The sequence below is a fragment of the Hydra vulgaris genome, chromosome 03 (genome assembly GCF_038396675.1).
Source record: "Hydra vulgaris chromosome 03, alternate assembly HydraT2T_AEP".
Taxonomy (NCBI): Eukaryota; Metazoa; Cnidaria; class Hydrozoa; order Anthoathecata; family Hydridae; genus Hydra; species Hydra vulgaris.
In genome coordinates, this window is record NC_088922.1 from 19,037,501 (window position 1) to 19,062,500 (window position 25,000).

General features: G+C 25.5%; 1 protein-coding gene across 1 annotated transcript; it reads left to right on the plus strand.

Annotated features, from left to right (window-relative positions):
• Nucleotides 1-3,153: 3,153 nt before the first annotated feature.
• LOC100215878 (GPN-loop GTPase 2) lies at nt 3,154-21,765 on the plus strand. Its single transcript, XM_065792566.1, has 5 exons — nt 3,154-3,572; nt 12,126-12,282; nt 14,022-14,182; nt 20,777-20,913; nt 21,451-21,765. The coding sequence occupies exons 1-5, from the start codon at nt 3,174-3,176 to the stop codon at nt 21,482-21,484; spliced, it is 888 nt and encodes a 295-aa protein (XP_065648638.1). The 5' UTR covers nt 3,154-3,173; the 3' UTR covers nt 21,485-21,765.
• The last annotated feature ends 3,235 nt before the right edge of the window (nt 21,766-25,000 follow it).

Below are 25,000 nucleotides of genomic sequence, written 5' to 3' on the forward strand. Positions count from 1 at the left end.
AATTACTTGAAAACTTTGTTAAATATTTTGTTTTATTAATAGGGATATATATATATATATATATATATATATATATATATATACACACACACATATATATATATATATACACACACATATATATATATATATGTATGTATACATATATATACATATATATATATATATATATATATATATATATATATATATATATATATATATATATATATATATATATACACACACACACACACATATATATATATATACACACACATATGTATACATATATATACATATATATATATATATATATATATATATATATATATATATATATATATATATATATATATATATATATATAAAAGCTGGGCTGAAAAGTAATAATTTTAACAAACCAAAAAGTTTCCCCTTCTAATACCTGGTTTTCGATTTGTAGAAAACATTTATGAAGAAAAAAGTCAGTGGTAATTATTTTTATCTGACCCACTAGTTTAAGAACATATCTGGGTTTAAGTCTCAAAATTTAAAATTTTAGACATTTTTTTGGGTTAAAAATGCAAAAACAATCATAAATACATTTTAAAATAAGAATCAATTAGGTATCAGAATTAAATTTTGAACATGTTTTATTGCCAAAAATCTAACTTGTTTATTGTTTTTAATTTGAATTAGTGGAATATAATACAAAAATATGACAACAGATACTTTAATATATTAGCCCAATGTTCAAATAAATTATCAATATATAAAATCCTTAAAATTGTAGTGCAGTGATTATTTATATAGAAAACAGAGAAAAATATGTAAAATATTAAAATCACTTTTTGATTTGAAACTTTTAATTAATTTCCTGGACTTAATTTTATTTTGAATAACTCCATCTCTGCAATCATATCCAACCACAGATGTAGAAGCTTCAGTAACAAGTTTTTTTTTCAACATTTTAGTGACACTTATGTCTTGATTTAAGTGGTTTATCAATAATTTCAAATATTTTACCTTCTTTAATCAGTCTCAAAACCGGCAGAATTGTGTGCCCTTGAGATATTGGGGTAATTTTATAATAACATGACACTTTGTAATTAATCTTGGAAGTAGAAACATTCTTACATCTTTATTCATTGAGGGATAATTACTTATACTGACGATGGCTTCATTGTCATTATCATTCTCAACTGTTTCCCCTAAAAAATCATCTTCTTCACCATGAAAGTCTTCTATGAAGCCTTTTAAATGCAAAACTTTATTTGCTGCTTTCTTTCTGTCCTCTTCATCCTCATTAACTAACATTCCAATGATAATATTTTTGCCATTAGCAAAATAGAATTTATCTTAATATTATCTATATCTTTATTTTTATATATATCTTTTATTATAACAAATGTTCAGAAGATTTGAATCTATTTAATGAGATTCTTTGAATCACATTAAATAGGTTTTCAGGACCGTCAGTTACCTATTAATCTTAATATCAAACCAAATTAGGAAAGTACATCTTTATCATTAATTTGGCAATCAGCTTTAGATTTTTTCAAAAATTACCAAACTAAAAATTTCCAAACCTACTAAAAATCATTTTTAGTAGGTTTGGAAATAGATACATAATACCAAAATTTTTTGCATGCAATTGTTAGCTAACGAGAATGGTTCATAGGCCAAATACTAAAAAGGGCAAATCATCTATGTTCTCTGTGATAGCACCTCAAGAGATAAGCATAGTACTGGTCCATCGAAAAGTCATCAATGATTTTATTGTCTAGTTTTACAAATTTTAAATTTTGAATTTTGAATAAAAAGTAAACTGATTTAGATGCAAAATGCAAATATTTTACTGTAATGGACCTCCTAGAAAAATTTTCAAATATCTAATAGAACCAGGCAAATGGCCAGTATTGACATGGTTCCATCTACCTTTGGTAAGTTTAAACTTTGTTGAAGCGCTGTTACCTTGAATATTAAATAAGCTATATCTATTCCCTTTGCACTTTTTGGTGTGATGTGGTCAAAGTAAAAGTCATCTGAAAATAGAAATTTCCAATAACATAGGTACAGAATATTTTGTAAATATAGTAAGTTAAGTTTTCATAATTTATAGATAGTTATACATAATTATATATGCTAGATACATTACTTAACTGGCTCACCAATGATGATATAATGTTCCTCCAGCAGTTTTGAAGTGTGATATCTCCCATTAGTTTCACAATTTACAAGGCTTGCATCTTGTCTACCATTAAAGTCTATTCTTTTTCAAATTGGTCTTTGTAAACTTTTGCTTGCAATTTTTCCTATTCTCTACTTAATTTATTTCTGAAATGTGTTAAAGCAATTATAATTATTATAGTTACACCTAAGTAATTGTAGATAGGTATTTAGTAGTAATACTTGTCAATAACCTGCTTTATTTTGACTTTGGTGATAACTCCAAAATCTATCAATGAAGCAGAAGCAATATCTACACTAGCTCTATCACTTATTTGATATCTGAAATATATATATAGTATGTATCAGAAAAATAGTTTTTAATAGGAATTTGGTATCAATAAATTACTTAAGTTTGGTATGAGTAAATTACCTGTCACAGATTTCAGCAAGCTGTCAAAGCCTTGTTCTATTCTGCTCAGAACTTGATGTTTTTCCACTATAATTCAGGATCTGAATCATTAATAATTGAAAATGACCCAGACAATTCTCTATTTCTAGAAATTTCTTTAAGTTCTTGAAAAGAGCAGCTTACTTTTATCACATAAGAAACCTGATTCCTAGCTTTCTTTGACTAAGACTTTCTTGTATAAATTTCTTTTGCATTGAATATTTGAGTAATGTGCAAATTTAAAATTTACATCTTTTAATGTAAAATCTATAAACATTGAACAAGTTTTAAGCATTTTATGCAGAATATAAATATTTTTAATCTTTAAAATTCAACAATCTTTTTAGGTCTTTCATATTACCGTCAGTTAAAACTGGTAATTAGAAATTTTTATTATAAATCTTTATATTACATCAAAAGCCCAGTAGTTAGAGAGAACACTTTTTTTATTTTTAGAATTTGACCCACTTTAATATACATATATATATATATATATATATATATATATATATATATATATATATATATATATATATATATATATATATATATATATATATACATAATTTTTTTTAAGAATTATAAAACTATAATGAACTTAACAACATTTGGTCAAGTGGTCTTGGGTCCTCCTGGTTCTGGTAAGTCTACATACTGTGCTGCAATAAAAAACTTTCTGACTGGCATTGGTCGAAAGGTGGTTATTGTAAATCTTGATCCTGCTAATGATAATATGCCATTTGTCCCTGATATTTGCATTACTAGTTTAGTAACTTTATCTGATGTTATGAATTTATTGAAACTTGGACCAAATGGAGGCCTTGTGTACTGTATGGAGTTTTTAGAGAAAAATTTTGATGTCATTGAAAAAAAATTAAAAGAGTTTCAGGGTTGTTACATCATATTTGATTGTCCTGGCCAAGTAGAGTTATTCACGCATCAAAATTCTATTAAAAATATCTTCCAAAGATTACAAAAGCTTGATTTTAGGGTAAGCGGAAAAGTATATACTTATATGATAAATATATAAAGATTTTATTTTCTTGGTTTTTTATAAAGTTGTTATAAAAATAATCATAAAAAAATTTTGTTATTGTTTTTGATAAGTATAATAATAATAATAATAATAATAATAATAATAATAATAATAATAATAATAATAATAATAATAATAATCCTGAATTAGCAATAACACTTACCACTGTTGCAGTATGTTGCCTAACAGGAAGTCCCTTGTCTATTATTGTGAGAATTATTTTCTTTAAAATATTTTTAGGTCAAAAAACAAAGGTAGATTGTTTATATCTGTTATGGTATTGTGATGATAATTATATTCTGAATATGAATTACTTTTTCAATTTTATAAACTATTAAATGTCAAATTAAATAAAATAATAAATGCTCGATCATTTAAAATGTTGTGACACATTTAATGCCGAATATGATGGTAAACAACTTTTACCATCACTTTCTGATAAAATATTGATGTTTTTTCAATAATTGTTCAATCAATTGTTAGCCACAGTTTAATAAAAAAACAACTGTTTATTATTGATTAAAATTAATTTAGTCAAATCAAAACATGTTTAGTATAAGGTAATTCCATGTCAAATGACCCAGGTCATGTCATCATACATCTCAGATTTTACTGAGAATCATACAATTGGGAGTCCTTAGTAAAATAAGAATTCCTTGAAAGTTTTAGCCTCTGTCTCCAAGAAAATCATGAAATATGACCGTTTTACTTTTAACAGATATTGACTAGGCCCCTCTTGTCCCCTTAGAATTGCAACATTTTTTTTGAGGTTTTAAGTCAAATAACTTTAAAAATATTTGTTTGTTTTTTTACTTAAAAACTTTTATTTTGTAACTAGTAACTTGTATACTTTGTAACTTGTAAATTTGGGGGTGATGAATCCAATGAAATGATCAGAAGTGTAAAAAATTATCTGTACCTGTAATTATCAATTTAAACAAATTTAAGCAATTTTTTATATACCTGTTTTAGATGCTCAAGAAACCCATGTGGCCTTGATAATATCAACAACAACAAAAAAATTAGTATACATTTTTCTATTTTCATTGATCTTTCAAAAAATATAAAGATTTTGATCTGCAAGTATATTGATTTCCATATTTGGATAACGGGACACGGTCCCCACTTTTTTGTAGTGGAATATTGCAATTGATTTTTCACTGCCTTCCAGACTAGTTGGAACTTTGAAAGTTTTGGCATTTCTGTAGTGCCAATGAATGTGCATGTTAAAATTGTTTTCATGGCCCCAAGACATTATAGGGGATCGAGGCAAGTACCCCACTTTTTTGTACTAAGAATCTTGAGACAAACTGAAGCTCTGAAACTTTCAGCATTTGTATAGTCCTGATGCATGCGTGTTAAAATTGTTTCCAGGGCAGATGACCAAAGACTCCATGGTCCGGAGCTCTGGAGCCATGTCCCACTTATCTTCTCAAAAAAAAAATTTCTTTTTTATATATAAATAACTTTGAAAATATTGTCTTCAAAGTTTTTTTTGGTTTATACTTGTTTTATTTAATTATATACAAAGTAAAACACAAAAATGTAAAGTGTCAAGATTGTGTTAAGATTTGCCTAGATGTGTCAATGGTCAAAGTATACATATGTTCATTTGTTGTTACAGGTGCATCAATGATACAAATTATGTTGTTAATTGTAACCCAACTCATCATCTCTAAATCTGCTCTAAACTCACTCTAAACTCAATCTGCTGGCAAAAATATTACCACAACATCTTGCTCAATATGATCAATTTTATTTATCATACCAATTCAATGAAATGTATCTTTATTACACCAAATTGAAATTTGGTGAATTTATTTACACCAAATTAATTCACCAAATTTCAATGTATTGATGTTCATTTGCTGATTAGGTTGAATAATTTGAATACCAGAAAAAGAATATATGCCTGTTATATTAAAATCTTCACTTCTTATTTAAAGCTAACAGTATCTATAGATTCTGGGTTAAATTGATGATAGCTCCTAAATCCAGGAATCGTTCTACTTAGCTGAAAACATTTTTCCCAAGTGTTACGTAATTCTGAAAGTCTTTCTTTTTCAATCTTGAAAAAAATAATCTCTTCAATTCAATATCCGATAATTTATGGGCCTTTGTAGACTTGCATTTGCAGTTAATAGTTTTACGGTGCCACCAATAATTGTGACTTACCATGACTTGTAGCAAAAGATCAATGTCAAAATCATCTTTATGAAAACAGATATTGTAAAAGTTTTTGTGGTTATTAGTGCATCACAAACATCTAAAAAATAAAGAATCTTTGAAATATTTGATTGTTTTCCTTTATATAATTAACTTTTTTTATCTGAACTTCATACACAAAACCAATGTCATGCTCATTATCTTCTTACATGAAGCAAAATGATTTTTGCCGGTCATTTTTGTTCAATAAATAGAGAGCAACTGGGTGTAACTTGCATTGACTTTGGCACCAATGCCAAATTTAGATTTCATCTTGAATCACAAGTGTGAAGTTTTCTGCAAACTCACCTAAACAATACAGCAGTCTTTTGCCAACTTTGCTTTTTGTTGCCTAAGGCAACAAACTTTTTATTTTTTGTTACCTTAGGCAGCCAAAAGCAAATTGGAAAAATCTCACCAAGTGCTCCAACCCCCTGGTGTCTTGGGCCCTGAAAACAACTTTAACATGCACATTCATTGGTACTACAGAAATGCCAAAAGTTTCAGAGCTCCAACTAGTCTGGAAGATAGTGAAAAATCAATTTTAATACTCCGCTATAAAAAAGTGGATACCCCGTGCCCCATTATCAATATGTGGAAAACCATATACTTACAGATCAAAATCTTTATATTTTCTGAAAGATCAATGAATATAGAATGTGTAATTTTTTTTTTTTTTTTTTTCATATCATTAAGGCCGCATGGGTTGGAGCAATAAAATCAGGTATATTAAAAATTGCCTAAATTTATTTAGATTGTTAAATACGGGTACTTAAAAATAATTTTTTACACTTCGGATCATTTCATTGGATTCGCCACCCCTGAAAACAGCCAGGTATAGATTTTTTAAAAAAAATATTTAAATATTTTTAAAGTTATGTAACTTGAAACCTCTAAATAAAAGTTGCAATTCTGATGGGACAAGAGGAGCCAGGCCAATATCTGTTAAAAGTAAAATGGTCTTGTTTCAGGATCTTCTTGGAGCCAGACATTTAAATTAAAAAATATTCAGAAACATTAAATAAAAAGTCAGATTATATTATAAATTTCCTCATTAAATTTATCTACAATGATGTACATTTGACAATATTTTTTATTCCTATTTTAGGAAAGACCACAATCCAATTTATTTTGATATCTATAACTAAAATAATCAAGACTGTTTTTTTAATGAAATTATGCCTCTAAATCGGCTTTTTATAATTCAATTCAACCCCAGTATAATTTTATTAAATTTTGAAATTTAGGATTGAATTTTATAAAATTACCGAGAAAATAACAGAAATAGCAAGTCAGCAACAACTAAAGGAACAATTTTATATGGTCAAAGCTGTTTTAGTTTCATTACTATCATGAACTCTTAAGTGCTCAACACATTGTGGGGTGGGAATAAAAGGATGGATAGGAATTTTTATCCATAATTGTTATAAATGGGGAAGGTAAAAAAAGGAAGGAGGGGGTATGTAGTCTTAACAAACAGGTGAGTGAGAGTTTTTATTTTCTTGCTATAAGTGAGTTTATATTTCAAATTTTTAAGACCTAAACCGGTCTCAAAAATTTAAAAATAAATAAAATTTAATAAACGAGGGCAAGCAAAGGGTCTTAATAAACTCAGGGTGGGTAAGAAAATTTTATGAAAATTACTAATCATTAACTTTTGTGTATTACATTTTTTTTCTTTTGATTTTTCAAAGTAACAAATTTAATTAAATTTAACCGAGTTTATTTAAGTAAATAAAGTAAATTTGACCACTCTTGAATTATTTGTAACAACTCTAACTAAATTAATCAGGACAAAATTTAATATATATATATATATATATATATATATATATATATATATATATATATATATATATATATATATATAAATATATATATATATATATATAATATATATATATATACATATATATATATATACATATATATATATACATATATATATATATATATATATATATATATATATATATATATATATATATATATATATATATATATATATATATATATATATATATATATATATATATATATAAAAGATATTAGTTCAAGGTAAAAAGATTATTCTTTATTAAATGCTAAAGTATAAATTTATATATATATATAAATGCTAAAGTATATATATATATATACTATACTAAAATATTATCCAATTATTCTATATTGTCAGGGATAGCGCAAAACTGCGTAACTAGTATTGGCTACTATAATTGAATTTTAACACCAAATATCTATTGTTGACATTACAAAACACATGATTAATACTCTTTAAACTAAAATGAGCCCAAAATCTGTTGAAATAAAAAAAAAAGTACATTTCTAATCTTCTCCAGTAAAAAATCTGTTTCACTATCACCGACTATATATTTTATACAAAATGACTTTTTTAAAAAAGTTTATTAAGTTATTTTAATTTCTATATTTCCCATACCAAAAATTTGAGTTATCCGAAGAAATTTATGGAAAGGAGACAAAAAAATGGTTTAACTTAACAAAGTCCGAGTAAACTGAGATTCAACTTTTTTTTTTCAATTCTGATTCACTCCCAACAAAGCTGCAAGCAACCACTATTAAGTTGTTAGTTACTAAAAGAAAAAAAAAAGAATAGAGTTGTTAAGCAAGGAAATGGTTGTCAGAGGTTGGGAGAGAGTTCCAACGGGTTAAAGTGCGGGGGGAAAAACTTTGGCAAATAAAAGTTTCTAGGCCATGCAGGGACAGATACAGTAAAAAAATGAGTCCAGCGAGAACAAGTTTTAGTTAATAGAACTAGAGATGATAGCTCCTTTGAGCGGCAACCATGTTAGTGTTTGTAGAAATAAAAAAACATGACTATAGGAGAGAGGCTCAAGTTTGGCAGACAGAGCTGGTCCAATTACTTTTACAATGCGTTTTAGGTTCTTGTCCAGAAAAGAAAGAGCATTATTTGAAGAACCAGCCCAAATATGACAACAGTATTCCAGGGAAGAATAAAAGATTTGTAAAGGTAGAAAATGGAATCAGGAGTAAAAAAGCAAACCCGATAATAAGAAGCAATATTAGCAGATGCTAATTTAACAATTGATTGTATATATGGTTTCCATGAAGAGTCAGTTGTGAACTATAATCCAAGAAGACATAATGAAGAGGACTCAATGAGAGGGTTGCCATTCATTAATATAGAAATGTTGACAGTATTGCCATACTTGTTTACAGTAAATAACTGAGTTTTGTTGGAGTTAAAATTCACAAACCACTGCAAGCCCCAATCTGTTACAGAAGTGAGATCAGATAAAGATCAGCTGCCTATTCTAAGCAATCAAAAAGAGAAGACTTATTTTCAAGACAGGAGTATAGAATTGAGACATCAGCAAAAAAAGCTAATTGAGGTAAAAGTGTGTCAGGAAAATCATAAATGTAGATCAGAAACAAAACAGGACCAAGGAAAAAACCTTGAGGTAACCCACAAGTTACTGAAAATTAAAAAAAGTTTTGGCCTTTGACAATGACTTTAATTTAGCGGTTAGGAAAAAAAACGGTTTATCTCAAAAATTTTCTCAGATACATCATATGAAGCAAGCTTATGGAGAAGGCCAGCACGCCAAACTTTGTCAAAAGTTTTAAATATGTCAAGAGCAATAACCCTAGCCTCAATCTAATGCATGATAAAATCTTACAGTCACAGAAGATAGTAAGTCAGCTGAGCGAGAGGATTGAAAACCATATTGATTGTCTGACAGTAAGTTATTTGACTCAAGATAGGATGTGAAAAATTTGTTTATCAAAAATTCAAAGATTTTCTTTCTAATAACAGAAAGAAGAATGATTGAGCAATACTTGGAGGGGTCGGAATGTTCACCAGAGTTTTTAAAAATTGTAACAACAGATTTCATTTTCCAGCAAGCAAGAAAACAAGACTCAGTCAAGCACTTATTAAAGAGTTTAGTGAGAATTGAAGAGAGTTCTGGAGAACAATTATGTAAGACTATGACAGGAATGGTTTCTGGACCATAAGCCATAAAAGAGTTTAAATGAGATATGACTTTAGCAGGGGAAGCTAGAATAACTTCAATGTCCAACAATGGGTTAATCTGTTTAATTGGAATGGAAGGAAGAGAATAGCCATAAGATTCAGGAGTTGAGTTAGAAGAAAAGTTCTTTGCTAATAGTTCTGCCGAATCTTTGGGAGAGGTAATAAGATCAGTCCCATAAATAAGAGATAGAATGTTAGACCTACCCTTGTCCATGACGCTGTTGGAGTTTTTCCAAAAGTCTCTAGAGTATTTATTTTGAGATAGGATTCAAGGTTTAGTTAACTGAGAATAATGAAGCTTAGCATCTGACAGCACTTTTATACATCTATTTCTTACAGTAATAAATAGGCATTTATTCTCAATAGTTATTTTTTTGATAAAGGTGAAAAAAATGATTACAATTAGCTATAGCAGCTGCACAAGAAGGTAAAAACCATGGAGTAGAATAAGGCTTGACTTGGAACTGATAAGAAGGAATAAAGCTTATATTCCTGCCTGAATCTAGTAGGTCATGAAGGAGGCACATTTATCAGCTAAGAGAGAGAGAAAATATCAGCCCAAGGACAGTCACAAAGATTATCACGAAAAGAATCCCAGTCAAATTTGTAATATCACGGTAGTAGTAAGTAATGCAATGATAGGGTGAGTCAGAAGAAGAAGTACAAGATGAAAGATTTATAGAGATCATTGCATAGTCAGAACCATTTTAAGGAGAATAAGGAGAAACTGGACACAAGGGTCAGAGACAGTACACAAATCTAGGAGTAAAGGTAAGTGATTAGGGTTGTCTGAAAAATGAGTCACAAAGTTAATTATTAGAATAAGAGATTGAGAAATGCAGAAGTTATAGGCTTTAGTGCCAGTAGGGTCAATGGCGTTAAAGGCAAGCCATTCTGTTTGATAAGCATTAAAACCAATAATAACAATATTGGCAGAGGGGTAAAGGGAAAGGGCATGGTCAATTTGATCAGAAATTACATCTAAAAGAGTGCAGTCTCAAAATTTATTTTTTTCATTGCTCGAAAGAAATTTTTAGTCATTATACTACATTTATATCAAAATATCATTGATTCAGTTGTCCACATTTGTTTTTAGCAGCAGCAGTTTTTCGAACATCATATCACTTAGACAGTTACGCCTAGGCATTTGTATTTATATCCCGGTGTGCTAAACAGTCGTTCAACTGGAGCCGACAATGGTACAGTGGTATTGAATTTGAAGAACAGTGACTAAACAGTCTTATACTTATTCAGAGCATTCAATCTTGTATCTTTATCATTCAAATACAACATGCACTCTTGATGAGCACCATTTGTTGCACCAGCATTTGGAGTATCATCATTATATACAACAAAATTTTCAGTTATGCTGTCAGTGGTCACATTGAGATTGGTTGCTGTCGACGACTCACTAGAAGTCTTTTTATTTTCGCTGTTAACCGCAGCCATTTTAACTTAAAATAATTTATAGTTTAATAATTACCCTAATGAAACCAAGGTAGATAAATAAAAATGGCTAAGTGACACTTCAGAATAAACAGCGACAAAGTGGACAATGTGCATTGTAAATACTTTAAGCAGTATTTGAATTATAAGTATTTTCAATAAGTATTTTCAATGAGTATAAAATACAAAATACTAATAAAAAGTATTTTAAGTACAAGTACTAAATACTTCCAACAAAAGTATTTAAAATACAAGTACAAATACAGTGAAAGTATTTAAAATACTCCCAGCACTATATATATATATATATATATATATATATATATATATATATATATATATATATATATATATATATATATATATATATATATATATATATATATATATATATAATTAGTAAAAAACACTTATCTAACTTTTATCTTCGACTTGAAGTTTCACCATTGCTGGATCATCAGGAAGAACTCTTCCTGATGATCCAGCAATGGTGAAACTTCAAGTCGAAGATAAAAGTTAGATAAGTGTTTTTTACTAATTAATTATTGCTCTGTTCTTTAAGAACATTGAGCAATTGAGCACTCTATTTGTAAAATACACTAACATAATTTACATATATATATATATATATATATATATATATATATATATATATATATATATATATATATATATATATATATATATATATATATATATATATATATATATATATATGAGTTAAACAAAATATTAATGATGAATTTCACAAATTTTGATTTTATATCATGTTAGTGTCATACTGTTGTATTTTTAATTAGAAGATAGCTAATTTTTTAAATAAATTCTTTAAATTTATATAGCTTGCCGCAGTTCATTTAGTTGATTCACACTACTGTAATGATTCAGCAAAGTTTATCTCTGTGTTAATGACTTCATTATCAACCATGTTACAAATTGAATTGCCACATATAAATGTTCTTTCGAAAATTGATCTTGTGGAAAAGTATGGAAAATTAGGTGAGTTTTTTATTGCTTAATAGAGCCTATAAAGTACCCTAACTAATAAAATCAGTTTTGAACCAAAAGAAAAAATGTTTAATTTATAAAAAATTAACACAGCAAGTAACACAGAGCCTTATTAAAAATTTTAGACAAATGAATTAAATTTTCCATTCAAAAGCAAACAAAACAAAAAAAGGAAGCAACAAACAAAAAGATAAATTCAAAAGTTCATGTTTAATCAAAATTAATTCTGATCTAACTTTTATATCAAAAAAGCCATTTGTTAAAATTTTGTTTTATAAGGATGTACTAAATATGTATTAGGTGTACTAAAAATATTCATAAATTCTGTAATGAAATCATTAAAAAAATTTACATATTATACTCCAATTTTGTTTTATATAAAAAGATGTTGATATTTTTAACAAAATAGTGCAATAACATTTAGACATCTTGTCTTATCAGTAATGTAAATATATGGGAAGATGGTTTATATTTTTAATAAAGTAGAGCGATAACATTTTACCTCACCTCGCCTCACCTTGATATCCCCACTTTATTTTGCCTCATTTTCAACTTTATTTAAAACAGTTTTATAAAACTTTTTTAAATTCAATGAAATTGCTAAATTTTAAAAATGTAGGAAAAAAAATCAGATGGCTAAGTACTGTTTTGTTTTTAAAAAAAAATTTTAATCTATAATTTATAAATATATATACATATAATTTTATCTATAGATTTATAAATAAAGCTATAGTCATATGAATAAAAAACCTTTGATGTTTGCAGATGATTTATTTCAAATTTTTTTTATTGCTTTACTAGGCTAACTTGATTTTATTTTTTTTGTTAAATATAATACATACATAAAATTTGTATGTTAATTTAATGCTAAATTTAATAAAGTAATGTTAAATCTTTTGTTTTTTTCGAAGAAAAAAAATTTTTATAAGTTGAATTTTTTTCTTTCATTGTATTTAACTTAACTTGGGTGAAAACAGTAGTGAAAAACAAAAGTAAAAAAGTTATAAAAGATAATAAAATTAAAAACATTCATTTTTAAAATTGTTGCTGTTTTTTAACTTATAAAGTTTAAATACTTGATTTAAAACAAAAATTGAGAAAAGGAGTTTGCCATTTTAAAAAAAACAAACTAATTTTGGTTGCTAAATTATATTGCTATGTTTTTCAATTTTTTTTAATTTTCATGTTTTATGTTTTTTTATAACTTGTTAAAAAATTTTTAAACAAATTTTTTTTTATGTTTAATTATTATATGTTTTTGTTTGTATATCATGCTCGCCATTTCCTTACTCCTTATTCCATTCTCTACCTCTACAAATCTCTTATTTGCCCCTGTGTGAAATACTGTTGTCATATATTATCTATTTCATAACTCAGTTCTTGCCATATTTTTTAAAGTAGAAGCGAATGGCTTTTGTTTCCATGCGGCAGTAGTGTAGTGGTAGAGTGCTCGCCTCATAAGCAAAAAGTTCCGAGTTTGATCCCCACCATGCCCCTGGTAGTACTGCGCTCGACTTGTTTCTCAACATAGCAGCCTTGTTTGTCAAGGTTTGTGTTTCGGAGTTATAGAGTTAAGAGAGGGTTGTAACCACAAAAGTAGCCTCCTCGACTGTAGTGGCCTTCTTGGTCTTGGGGAGGTGAGTAATTAACTAATCCTTGTTAGAAGTGAATCAAAATAATAGTAAAAAAAAATAGTGTGATTGATGTATTTTTTGATTTTATTTTTGTAGCATTTTCTATGGATTACTTCACAGATGTCATGGACTTGAATTACTTGCTTGACATCGAAAATGATGATGTGTTTGTTAAGAAGTTTAGGAAATTAAATGAAGCAATGATCAGTATAATTCAAGATTACAGCTTAGTTTCATTTTCAGTTTTGAATGTCCAGGTTTTTTCAATTAATTTTTTGTTTTTTAGACATTAAAAGTTATCAGCTTGCTTTTTTTTATTTATCTATTTTAATAAAGTCCTAAACTGCACTTTAAATTTGAAATTAAATTAAATTGATATATAATTATAATCTTTATAATAATAGATATACAAAAGAGAATATTTAATATTCTCAAAAACATTCAGAATGTTTTTAAAAAAACATTCAGAATGTTTTTTCAAAAACATTCAGAATGTTTTTAAAAGCATTCTGGTCAATTAAATTTGCATTTATTAATTTGTAATTAAATTAATGGTTTTAACTTTCTGACAACATGCAAATGTTGCACGAAAGTCAAAAGTAATTAAAAGTTATGTATTTGTTGGCATAAGAATCATTTTTTTCCTTCTTTACTCTCAAATGCAACAATCTATATATATATATATATATATATATATATATATATATATATATATATATATATATATATATATACATATATATATATATATATATATATATATATATATATATATATATATATATATATATATATATATATATATCAGGCCTTGTTAAGAAGCGTTACGCAGCTTGCATTTTGCTTGCGAAAAGGCGATTTGCCTACGCGTTCAGCAGTTTTGCGCTACGCAAAAACTTATATCTTTTAGAATATTTAAATTATCTTTTGATTATCGTTAACGTGATGTTTATTCAGAAAAAAATAAAGTCGTAAGTAAAAGCATTTAACCGCAATTGTAAACTAATAGATTTTTTTGTTAAAGAAACAGTTTGTTTCATAATTTTTTTTTTTATTAAAAATTAGTTAAAAAAAATAAAGTGTTTAAGTTTTATCCTAAGGAATTAAATATAAAATTCCTTTTAAATATAAAAATTATTTTTAGTCATAATAGTTTAAAAAATGCACGATTTATTTTGATGTAAAAATTTTATTAATAACATATTTTGTTTATTGTTAATTCAATAACGTAAAGTTTCAATGACGTTCATTTAATTTATGAAAATAAATTATGATCACGAATATGTTATCGGTAACTGATAAATAACAAAAAAAAACTCTATTGTTTAAAAACATTATTAAAAAGAGTTCACAAATTAAATAAGAAAAAATTTATTAACAATTGATAAAATAACCAAAAACCAAATGTAAAATCATAAGAAAATAAACGAATATTTTACGTTTCATGAAAAAAATATTTTTTTCAAAATAAAATTTAGTTTATATTTGAAAAAAATAATAAAAATGATTTTTTTAATAAGAACTTTGATTTTATTTGTAACTTTTGTTATAGTGAGAAAAAAAAAACTTTTTGTATGATTTTTAACGCGTTAATAAAAGAACTTTAATTACAATGCGGTACTTGTAAAGACGCTAGTGACGCAATATAACTTCTAACGATGCAAAATATATTTGCTGAGTTGAGTTACTTAAAAATGCGTTACGCGTTTTCGCTACGCAGCGAAATCTCGTAACAAGGCCTGATATATATATATTAGGGTGGAGCGATTTTGAAAATTTTTAAAATTTGATTTGCCTGAGCAGCAAATCAATATCTTTTGGTGAAAAAAGAACCTTACTCTTTTTTTTTTTAGTTTAGATGAGTTCTTGAGGTTCCTCTTTGGATTCTAAATTTTTGATGGGTCCTAATATTGTTTAAATTTTTTTTTTCTAAACTATATCAACTTGATACTTGATACTAAGAAGCAAAATAATATGCTGATTTTGAAAATAATATTTGTTTTTATTAAAAAATTAAAATTAAAAAAGTAGAGTTGTTTTTTTCATTAAAAACCCCCGTCCTCAACAAAACGGGGGTTTTAAGGTATACTTTTGCAAGTATTTTTTTACTAAAAATTTTTTTTAATAAAATTATTATTTATGAAACAAGCATTTTTTTCTGCTTTTTTTGAGTCCAAGGTTGATATGGTTTAGAAAAAAAAAAATTCAAAAATATTAGGACCTGTCAAGAATTTAAATTCCAAAGAGGACCCTCAAGATCTCATCAAAATCAAAAAATATTTTTTTACTTTTATCTTATAATTAATAGACATTGATTCGTGTCTCAGTAATATTGGTTTTTAAACTCTTTTTTTTTTGCTATAAAAATCGCTCCACCCTAATATATATATATATATATATATATATATATATATATATATATATATATATATATATATATATATATATATATATATATATATATATATATATATATATATATATATATCTATATATATATCTATATATATATATAGATAGATATATATATATATATATATATATATATATATATATATATATATATATATATATATATATATTATTTCAATTTATTTGCATTTAAATAAAAATACGAAAAGGTGATACAGGTAATCAGGTAATTTGTGGTATGTCGTAGTGGTGTAGTGGTAAAGCGCTCGCTTCATAAGCGAGAGGTTCCGAGTTCGATCCCCACCACTTCCCTGGTAGTACCGCGCGCAACTTGTTTCTCCGTGCAGCGGCCTTGTTTGTCAAGGTTCGTGTTTCAGAGTTATAGAGTTCTAGAGAGGGTTATAACCACTATTAAGTAGCCTCCTCATCTGTAGTGGCTTTATCGGTCTTAAGGAGGTGAATAACATTAAAAAAAAAAAAATTTGAGAATTACTCTTATGTAACACCAAGTTTAAAACAGTAAACAGTGTTTTTGAATATTGTATGTTTTCAAATTGGATTTAAATAGAGACAATGAAGAAGAATGCACCATATAATGAGGTAAAAAGTTCCATATCATAATAACTCTTTCACAGAAAAAAAATCTTCTTATATCATTGATTTATTTGTTATGTGATGTTAATTTTTGGGTATGACATCTAGTTGAATAACAAGTAGGAGCGAGAGTAAAAAACTCAGAAAAAGGCAAATCAACCAAGTTGTGCATAATTTTAAAAATCATTAAAAGATAAAATTTTATTCTCCGGCATTCAAGAGAGTCAAGATTGAAGATATCAAGTCTTGAAGCATAGTCTTTGTATGGAATACAACACCGTTTGCAGACAATTCTTGTATGTTTCTGGACCTTTTCTATCCCACGTATATCTTTAAAGAGATACAGATTCCACACAGGGGTACATGATTCTAAAATTAGTCAAATATACACTTTATAGGCTCTTATCAAAAGTTGAGAATCATTACTGACTTTAAGAGTAAGTAAGCACAAGAACTTGCTTTGCCAGCAATATGAGAACAGTGATTGGGAAATTTCATATCAGAAGAAATAAATATCCCAATGTCTTTGATTGAATCAATTGATTCGATAGGCGCATCAATATCCAATAAGTATGAATGTACTGGTAATGGATTCTTTCCGTATTGTAGGTGAAAACATTTTTTGGTAGATATATTGAGTTGACAATTGTTTGACCATTGTGAAATTCTCTTTGAATTGTGAAATTCTCTTTGAAGGTTGATATTGTTTTTGTCTTTTCTCGCTTGATACAACTTGCTATCGTCTGCAAAAAGCTCGATTCCACAATCCCCCTCAATACACAAGGTTATATCGTATATAAAAATTAGAAATAGAATGGGTCCCAAAACAGTTCCTTGAGATATTCCACTTTTTACATGAATGTTGTTTGAGTATGAATCATTGATACAAACACGTTGAGAACGATTTGTCAAAAAGTTTGTAACCCAGTTTAGCAACTCATACTTGATATCGTTACAACGCAGTTTAAATAGTAACTTAGGGTGAGATACAGTATCGAAGGCTTTTTCAAAGTCTATATAGATGATATCAGCTATCTTTTTATTATTAACAGCAGTGGTCCACTCATTTAATGTTGTCAACATCTGTGTACATGTGAATCTACAGATATGTGGATACATATATATACATATACATATATATAATATATATATATATATATATATATATATATATATATATATATATATATATATATATATATATATATATATATATATATATACATATACATATAAATATATATATATATATATAAATATATATATATGTGTGTGTATATATATATATATGTGTGTGTATATATATATATATATATATATATAATATATATATATATATATATATATATATATACATATTATATATATATACATATTTTATATATATATATATATATATATATATATATATATATATATATATATATATATATATATATATATATATATATATAAAATGATTTTTTATTTTGAAAAACTTAGCAAGTATCAAATAAAAAAATTACGTTAATTTATTTACTTTATTTATTAAAAGTTTATTATTTTATTAGCGATTTTGTTGTGAAAGCAAAGATTATTTTTCCAAACACCATTTATTAAAATTATATCGCTGTATATATCACTTTTTTTAAAATAATTGCTGCACATTTTAAAAAAAAGTTTAACTTACGTTTTGTGCAAATTTTTGATGCAGCCTAGGAACAGGTTTATTTAAAATTTAGTTTTGAGTAAAAAAAAAAATCTTTATGAAGTAAAAACAAAAAACAATTGCGATAAAAAACAATTTCTTTTAAGAATAAATAAAATTTAAATATTGAACAATATTTAGTAATATTTTTGAATAAATTTGACAGTTAAGTTAAACCCAAGCATTGAGTTTAATTTTAATAAATATATATATATATATATATGTTATATATGTTTTTAATCAAAATTAAAATATATATATATATATTATCAGAAAAAAATTACATATTTTTATTCAATTAGTTTTAAATTAAATCATATATTTTTTTATCAGAATTAAATTATATAAATATAATATCTTTGCTTCAAGCTTAAAGTATTAGTGTTTCACAAGCGAAAAAATCAATCGTTACAATAAAAAAATTTAAAAAAATAAATAAAAAAATATCATAATGTAAAATAAAGATAAAACAAAATTTAATTTTTTTATTAATATTATTAATTTTATTTTTTATTACTAAATAAAAATTTAAGTAATTTTTTTTTATTGCAATAAAAAGTTGTATAAACATTCTTGAGCTCACGAGATAAATAAAAGTTTTTATTTTATTTCTTTTATGTTTTTTTTTTTTTAATAGTTATGTTTAACAACTTCGTATACAAAAAAATATTGTCGCTAACTATTAGCGATTTTAATTTTTCTTACTAAATATTTCTATAAAATAATTAGCTTAATGGAAATTAGGTTTTCCTAGTTTTTAATTTTATTTAATTTTTTTTCATTAGTAAATAGTGTTTATCTAATGTTATAATAAAAATAGTGTTAATCTAATGTAATTGTCATTCTAACTTTTGTAACAAACTTTTTTACAATTTCGTCTTTCAAAAGTTTTATGTGGTTTTTTATAAAGTTTACTTCTTCTTTTATCTTACCACTTATAGAATAATTTAAAAGTTAAAAAATGATAAAAAGCTCTATGCATACTTAAAATTGCTTAACGCATACGTAAATTGCCGGCACCTTAACCCTTTAAAACAAAGCTTGATATATATATATATATATATATATATATATATATATATATATATATATATATATATATATATATATATATATATATATATATATATATATATATATATATATATATATATATATATATATATAGGCTTTATTATATTAATATCATGGTTTTGTTTTAAATAATTCCAGAGCCAAGATAAAGCTCCAGTTTTCTGAACAAAACTTTTTTGTTGTTTTTTGTTTGTGTTGCAAGTATGTTTTGTGTTTATCTTTCATTTTGTAGCACTCAAAAAAATGTCAAACTTTAATCAATTCGTTTTATTCAATGTTTTGTTGCAATGTTTCTCTTTACTACTAATATTTGTTATAAATTTAAATGTTTTAATAACTCCTAAACATTGTATATATAAAAATAACACTAAAAAAGCTAGAAAATGGTTTAAAAACATAAATCATTTTTTTGAATCAAATCAGCAATTGATTTGCAAAATTAAAAAATTGAAATTTATTGATTTGCAGAGCCCCAATATTTATATATATGTATATTCATGTGTGTGTAATATTTCTTTTTATCACTGAGAGTGATTTTTGATAAAAGATTGAACTAAGAATGCTCTAATAGCATTTTGCATCTTGGTTCACAAATATATATATATATTTTATGTTAATTTACCTCCCCAAGGCCGAAAAGGCCATTACAGAGGAGGAGGCTACTTAATTGTGGTTATAACCCTCTCTCAACTCTATAACTCCAGAACACGAACCTTGACGAACAAGGCAGCTGTGCAGAGAAACAAGTTGTATATATATAATATATATATATATATATATATATATATATATATATATATATATATATATATATATATATATATATATATATATATATATATATATATATATATATGTATATATATATATGTATGTATATATATATGTATGTATATATATATATATATGTATATATATATATATATATATATATATATATATATATATATATATATATATATATCAATATTAAAATGTTAACTTTCAACAAACTTTAATTTAATTTTTAATTTTTATTTATGACTTAATAATATTTAGTTTTAGATTTTGTTTCTATGGTTAAAATTTTCAGTTTATGTTTTAGAGCAAAGAAAGCATGTTAAACTTGATGAAAATTATTGATAAAGCTAATGGATATTTTTATGGTGGACTCTCTGAGGAAAGTGATGATGTGATGAAGATGATGTCACAAGCAGTTGGTGTTGATTTAAACTTTAACGAGTATCTTTTCTTATGAATAACTTGCTATAAAAAATTTTATAACCAGAGATGACTAAAATTCAGAAAAAAATAACCAATAATATTAGCCTGATAAAAACTAAATAGTATTTTCAATGCAGATGAATTTAGTCTTCTCTATGAAGAATCTCTATGATTTAACAGTTCTATGAAAAAGTAAATACTATCCAAGTGTAAAATACATCAAAGTGTGGTATAACAGGATGGCTATGTGTTTTTTGTCAGGAATCTCAGTGGAAGCTTAGAAAGATGCTATAGATGACCATGATGACCTATTTGTGTATTTATTTATTTATGTGGTGGATGATGATGAGGATGACAGTGCTGATGGCAAGAATGACAATGAAGAGTTAAAATTTAACTTGATAATTCAAACATATTTTGAGACTCCTAAGGGATTTGAATTACAGATTTGAGTTTTATTATTTTATAATAAAATCTCTATGGTATTTTATGATAAAACTTTTATAATATCTTGTGATAAACCTTTATGATAATTTAAAACCTTGACTGATTTTGAAATCAAAATAAAAATGTCATGTACGAAGAATGAGATTGTTTAAAATATCCAAAAGATCATCAAATCATCATTCTCAAGAAATATACTGTTGCATATTGAAGGTGTTGCAACAGGTAAACTGGAGATAATGCTGACTCTTTCTAGAAATATGGTGATTGTTTCTTGAAATAATGTTGATTGTTTCTGTGATTGGTTGTTTCTAGAAATTAATTCTAATGATGCTCATTGTTTAAAATGTTAGCCAAACATCAGACAAGTTTTTTTTAAATACTTTATGTGTAAGTTATTTAAATGATAATACAAACACTCATTTTTTTAGGTTGTTTTTTTACCAGAATTAATTTTTATATCTGAGCAATTAAAAAATTTCTCAAAACTTTAGTTTTCTTTCATTTTAATAAAAAGATCTTTATGGCTTTGTTTTATATATTCTTTTAGAGCCTTTAACTGAAAATTCCATATTACAAAAAAAAACAAAAAATAAACAGTTCATTGTTTATAAATGTTTATGACAATATTTGTGTTAAATGTAGGCTTAAAGGATTTGGTTAAAGTTCTTTTTTAAAAAAACATCACACTCTGTTAAAACCACAATCAACCTCATCTGAAAGGATTGACAAAACCATTTTATGAAAGCATTATATAGAGTTTTATGAAAGCATTATATAGAGCTTTTATGAAAGCATTATATAGAGTTTTTATGAAAGCATTATATAGAGCTTTTAAGTACTTTAAAAGTGTTATTAAAATCTTGTAATTTTGTTTAAGCTGAATTTTCGCAATTTAAACAACCCCCTCCACAGTAGAAGATTTAATAAGTTTTGCATGATCACCATTTTTAAATGTTTTTTGATAAAATTTGAATTTTATAGATAAATTTTATTTAATTTAAGAATACACAAATATTTTTGCTGACCCTTAGACTTGCGGTTTAGTTGTGGGGAGAATTTTAGGTGTATTCTTGTTCCCACCCTGTAATTAGCGTAATTTTTCTCATAATTTTTCTTAAAATACAAACTCTATTGTTAAATGCTATTTTAATTTCAGAATACACAAAAAGTAGAAAACAAGTTGCCTGAGTCCAAGACTTGTTTTTAAAAATTAGACAATATCTACATAAAATTCCAATACTATTATCATGTTATTTTTTACTCAATCTTTTAACATTTAGGTTTAAGTATATAAGTGCAACATTAAAAACTACTTTATTTAGTAAATAAATTGAAAAAAAGTGCTTTAATAATGCAATTAATTATACACCTAATATTCCGTGTACAAAAAGTTAATATTTTTACTTAAAATATAGTTTTAAAGTTCATGATAAATGTAACAGATTTTTTTAGCTTATAAGCATTCTTAAGGGTACTATAGCAATAAATTAGGTTTTTTTAATGAAACTTGGAATGTATAGTTGATATTTTATTTTAAAGATTAACCAAATACATCATATTTGGTATCATTACAAAGATTTTTTGTATGCCTTTATTGATGCAATAAGAAAATGTTTTTTCATCAAAAAAATATTACCTAAATTCTAAGGTTCTATTTTATAAGCAACCTTAGAATATAGGTAATATTTTAATAAAGAAACTTTTTTTAGTTAGTGGAAATAAAAAATAACTTTTTAGAAAAGTTATTTTTTATTTCCACTATCTTCTTGGATATAGCTTTTGGTAAATTTATTATCTAATCAAGTGGAGTTTTATATTTCAAAATTGTTTTTAAAGTATACTTAAAATATATTACCCTACCTAAATTTCAAAACAATGTTTTTCACTAATTTAGGATTACTTATATGTTGTTTTTGTTATATATGATTATTTGTATGTATATTGTTATATGTATACTATTAAATGTTTTATTAAATTTTACATATATTACTATATACAATATTTTATGTAATATTATATATAATATATAATAATAGATATAATATCACATGTTTGCTATATATGTGTATATGTGTATTTAGACAAAATATTATATATATAGTTATATTACATCATGCAAGCTTAGAAAATAAAATGTTACATTTACTAACACAATATCATGTGTATTTAAAAAATTTATTTTTTTATATTTTTGGCTTTTGTCCAACAACACTAATGAGTATTATCGATTCAACAACATGTGTGTTTGCCAAAGTTGTTCTATACTAGCTTGTATTACCTAAAAGATCAGGTAACTAAACACTAAAAGATCAGGTAAGTTGCTACACTTTGGTATTTGACAAGCAAAAAGAAATCTTTAGTTTCATCTGATATTTATTGATGCAACTTTCCTAAAATTTAAACTAAAATTCAATCATAATAAAATCAAAGAAAACAACAAACAAGCATACAATATTAGACTCAATTTCAAGCAGAAGTTGGTGTAAACTAGAAATGAAAAAATCCCAGCATATTTTCAAATTCCAACATTTTTACCAGAAATAAAATATAGAAACATCTATTAATATCATTCCCAGTAAAATTCATCACTTTTAGAAGAAAAGCAGAATTAACAGTTTATCAGTTAAGAAGAAAAATAAAATGATAGATAAGTACATTTTTTTTTTTTAAAACAAGTAGTGTATTTAAAATTCCTGTCATCTCAATCGAGTAATTCCTGTCATCTTAATATATAGTAAAGCCATGGCTCAAAAAGATTGTTATGTAAGATCATTCAAATCAAGCATATAAAAATATTTACAGACAGCGACAGTAGTTAGGTTATTATTTATCCTGATCAAAATAAAAGAGCAATTTGTACCGGTTTGAATTGAAGTGTCATTTACATCAAAGTATCATTTTTTATACATAAAAATTAAGGCTTATTCAAAATTTTAAAATTTTTGCACATAAAAACAAAAATTATTATAAACTTTACTAAACTAGGTTAATGTTCCAAATGAAAAATGAAGCATGTGCTTTACTTTTAAAAGGCGGTCAAGTAAATGATTTTGTCAAATCTTCTGATGGCCAACTTGTTTACTAGAAACTAGAAATAAGGAAAATTGATTGTTAAATTATCCTATTAGTGTTAAAGGTGTTTTATTATTTGACAAAATTAGATGACAAGTTTTTATGGTGATGTCCTTGCTTGTCGATTTGAGATCATTAAAAAGTGAAAGAATATCCATGTAAGTTGTGTCCAATAAATATTCATCAATCTAGAAAATATCTCATTCGTTTTACCAGCCAGTATTTAGTATTCAGAACAGAATTGAAAAACTTATATATAATTAAATAGTCTTGAATTACTTGTTTTCTCTTGTATATTGACTCTCGTTCTAATGTGTAGTGCGCAACTATTGTTTTCTCTTGTATATTGACTCTCGTTCTGATGTGTAATGCACAACTATTAATTGAACTCATATCAAGACTAAATTAACTATTTAATTATATATAATTTATTTGATTCTCTACAGCATAGATAATACAAATCATTGTAGTGTAAGATTTTTGGAATCCTAGTTGTAAAAAAGTTGTTTAGTTCGTAGGAATATAATATGCTGTGTTGTTTCATATTGCTGTGTTAAATCTTAACTATTCTGTAACCCTCATGTAA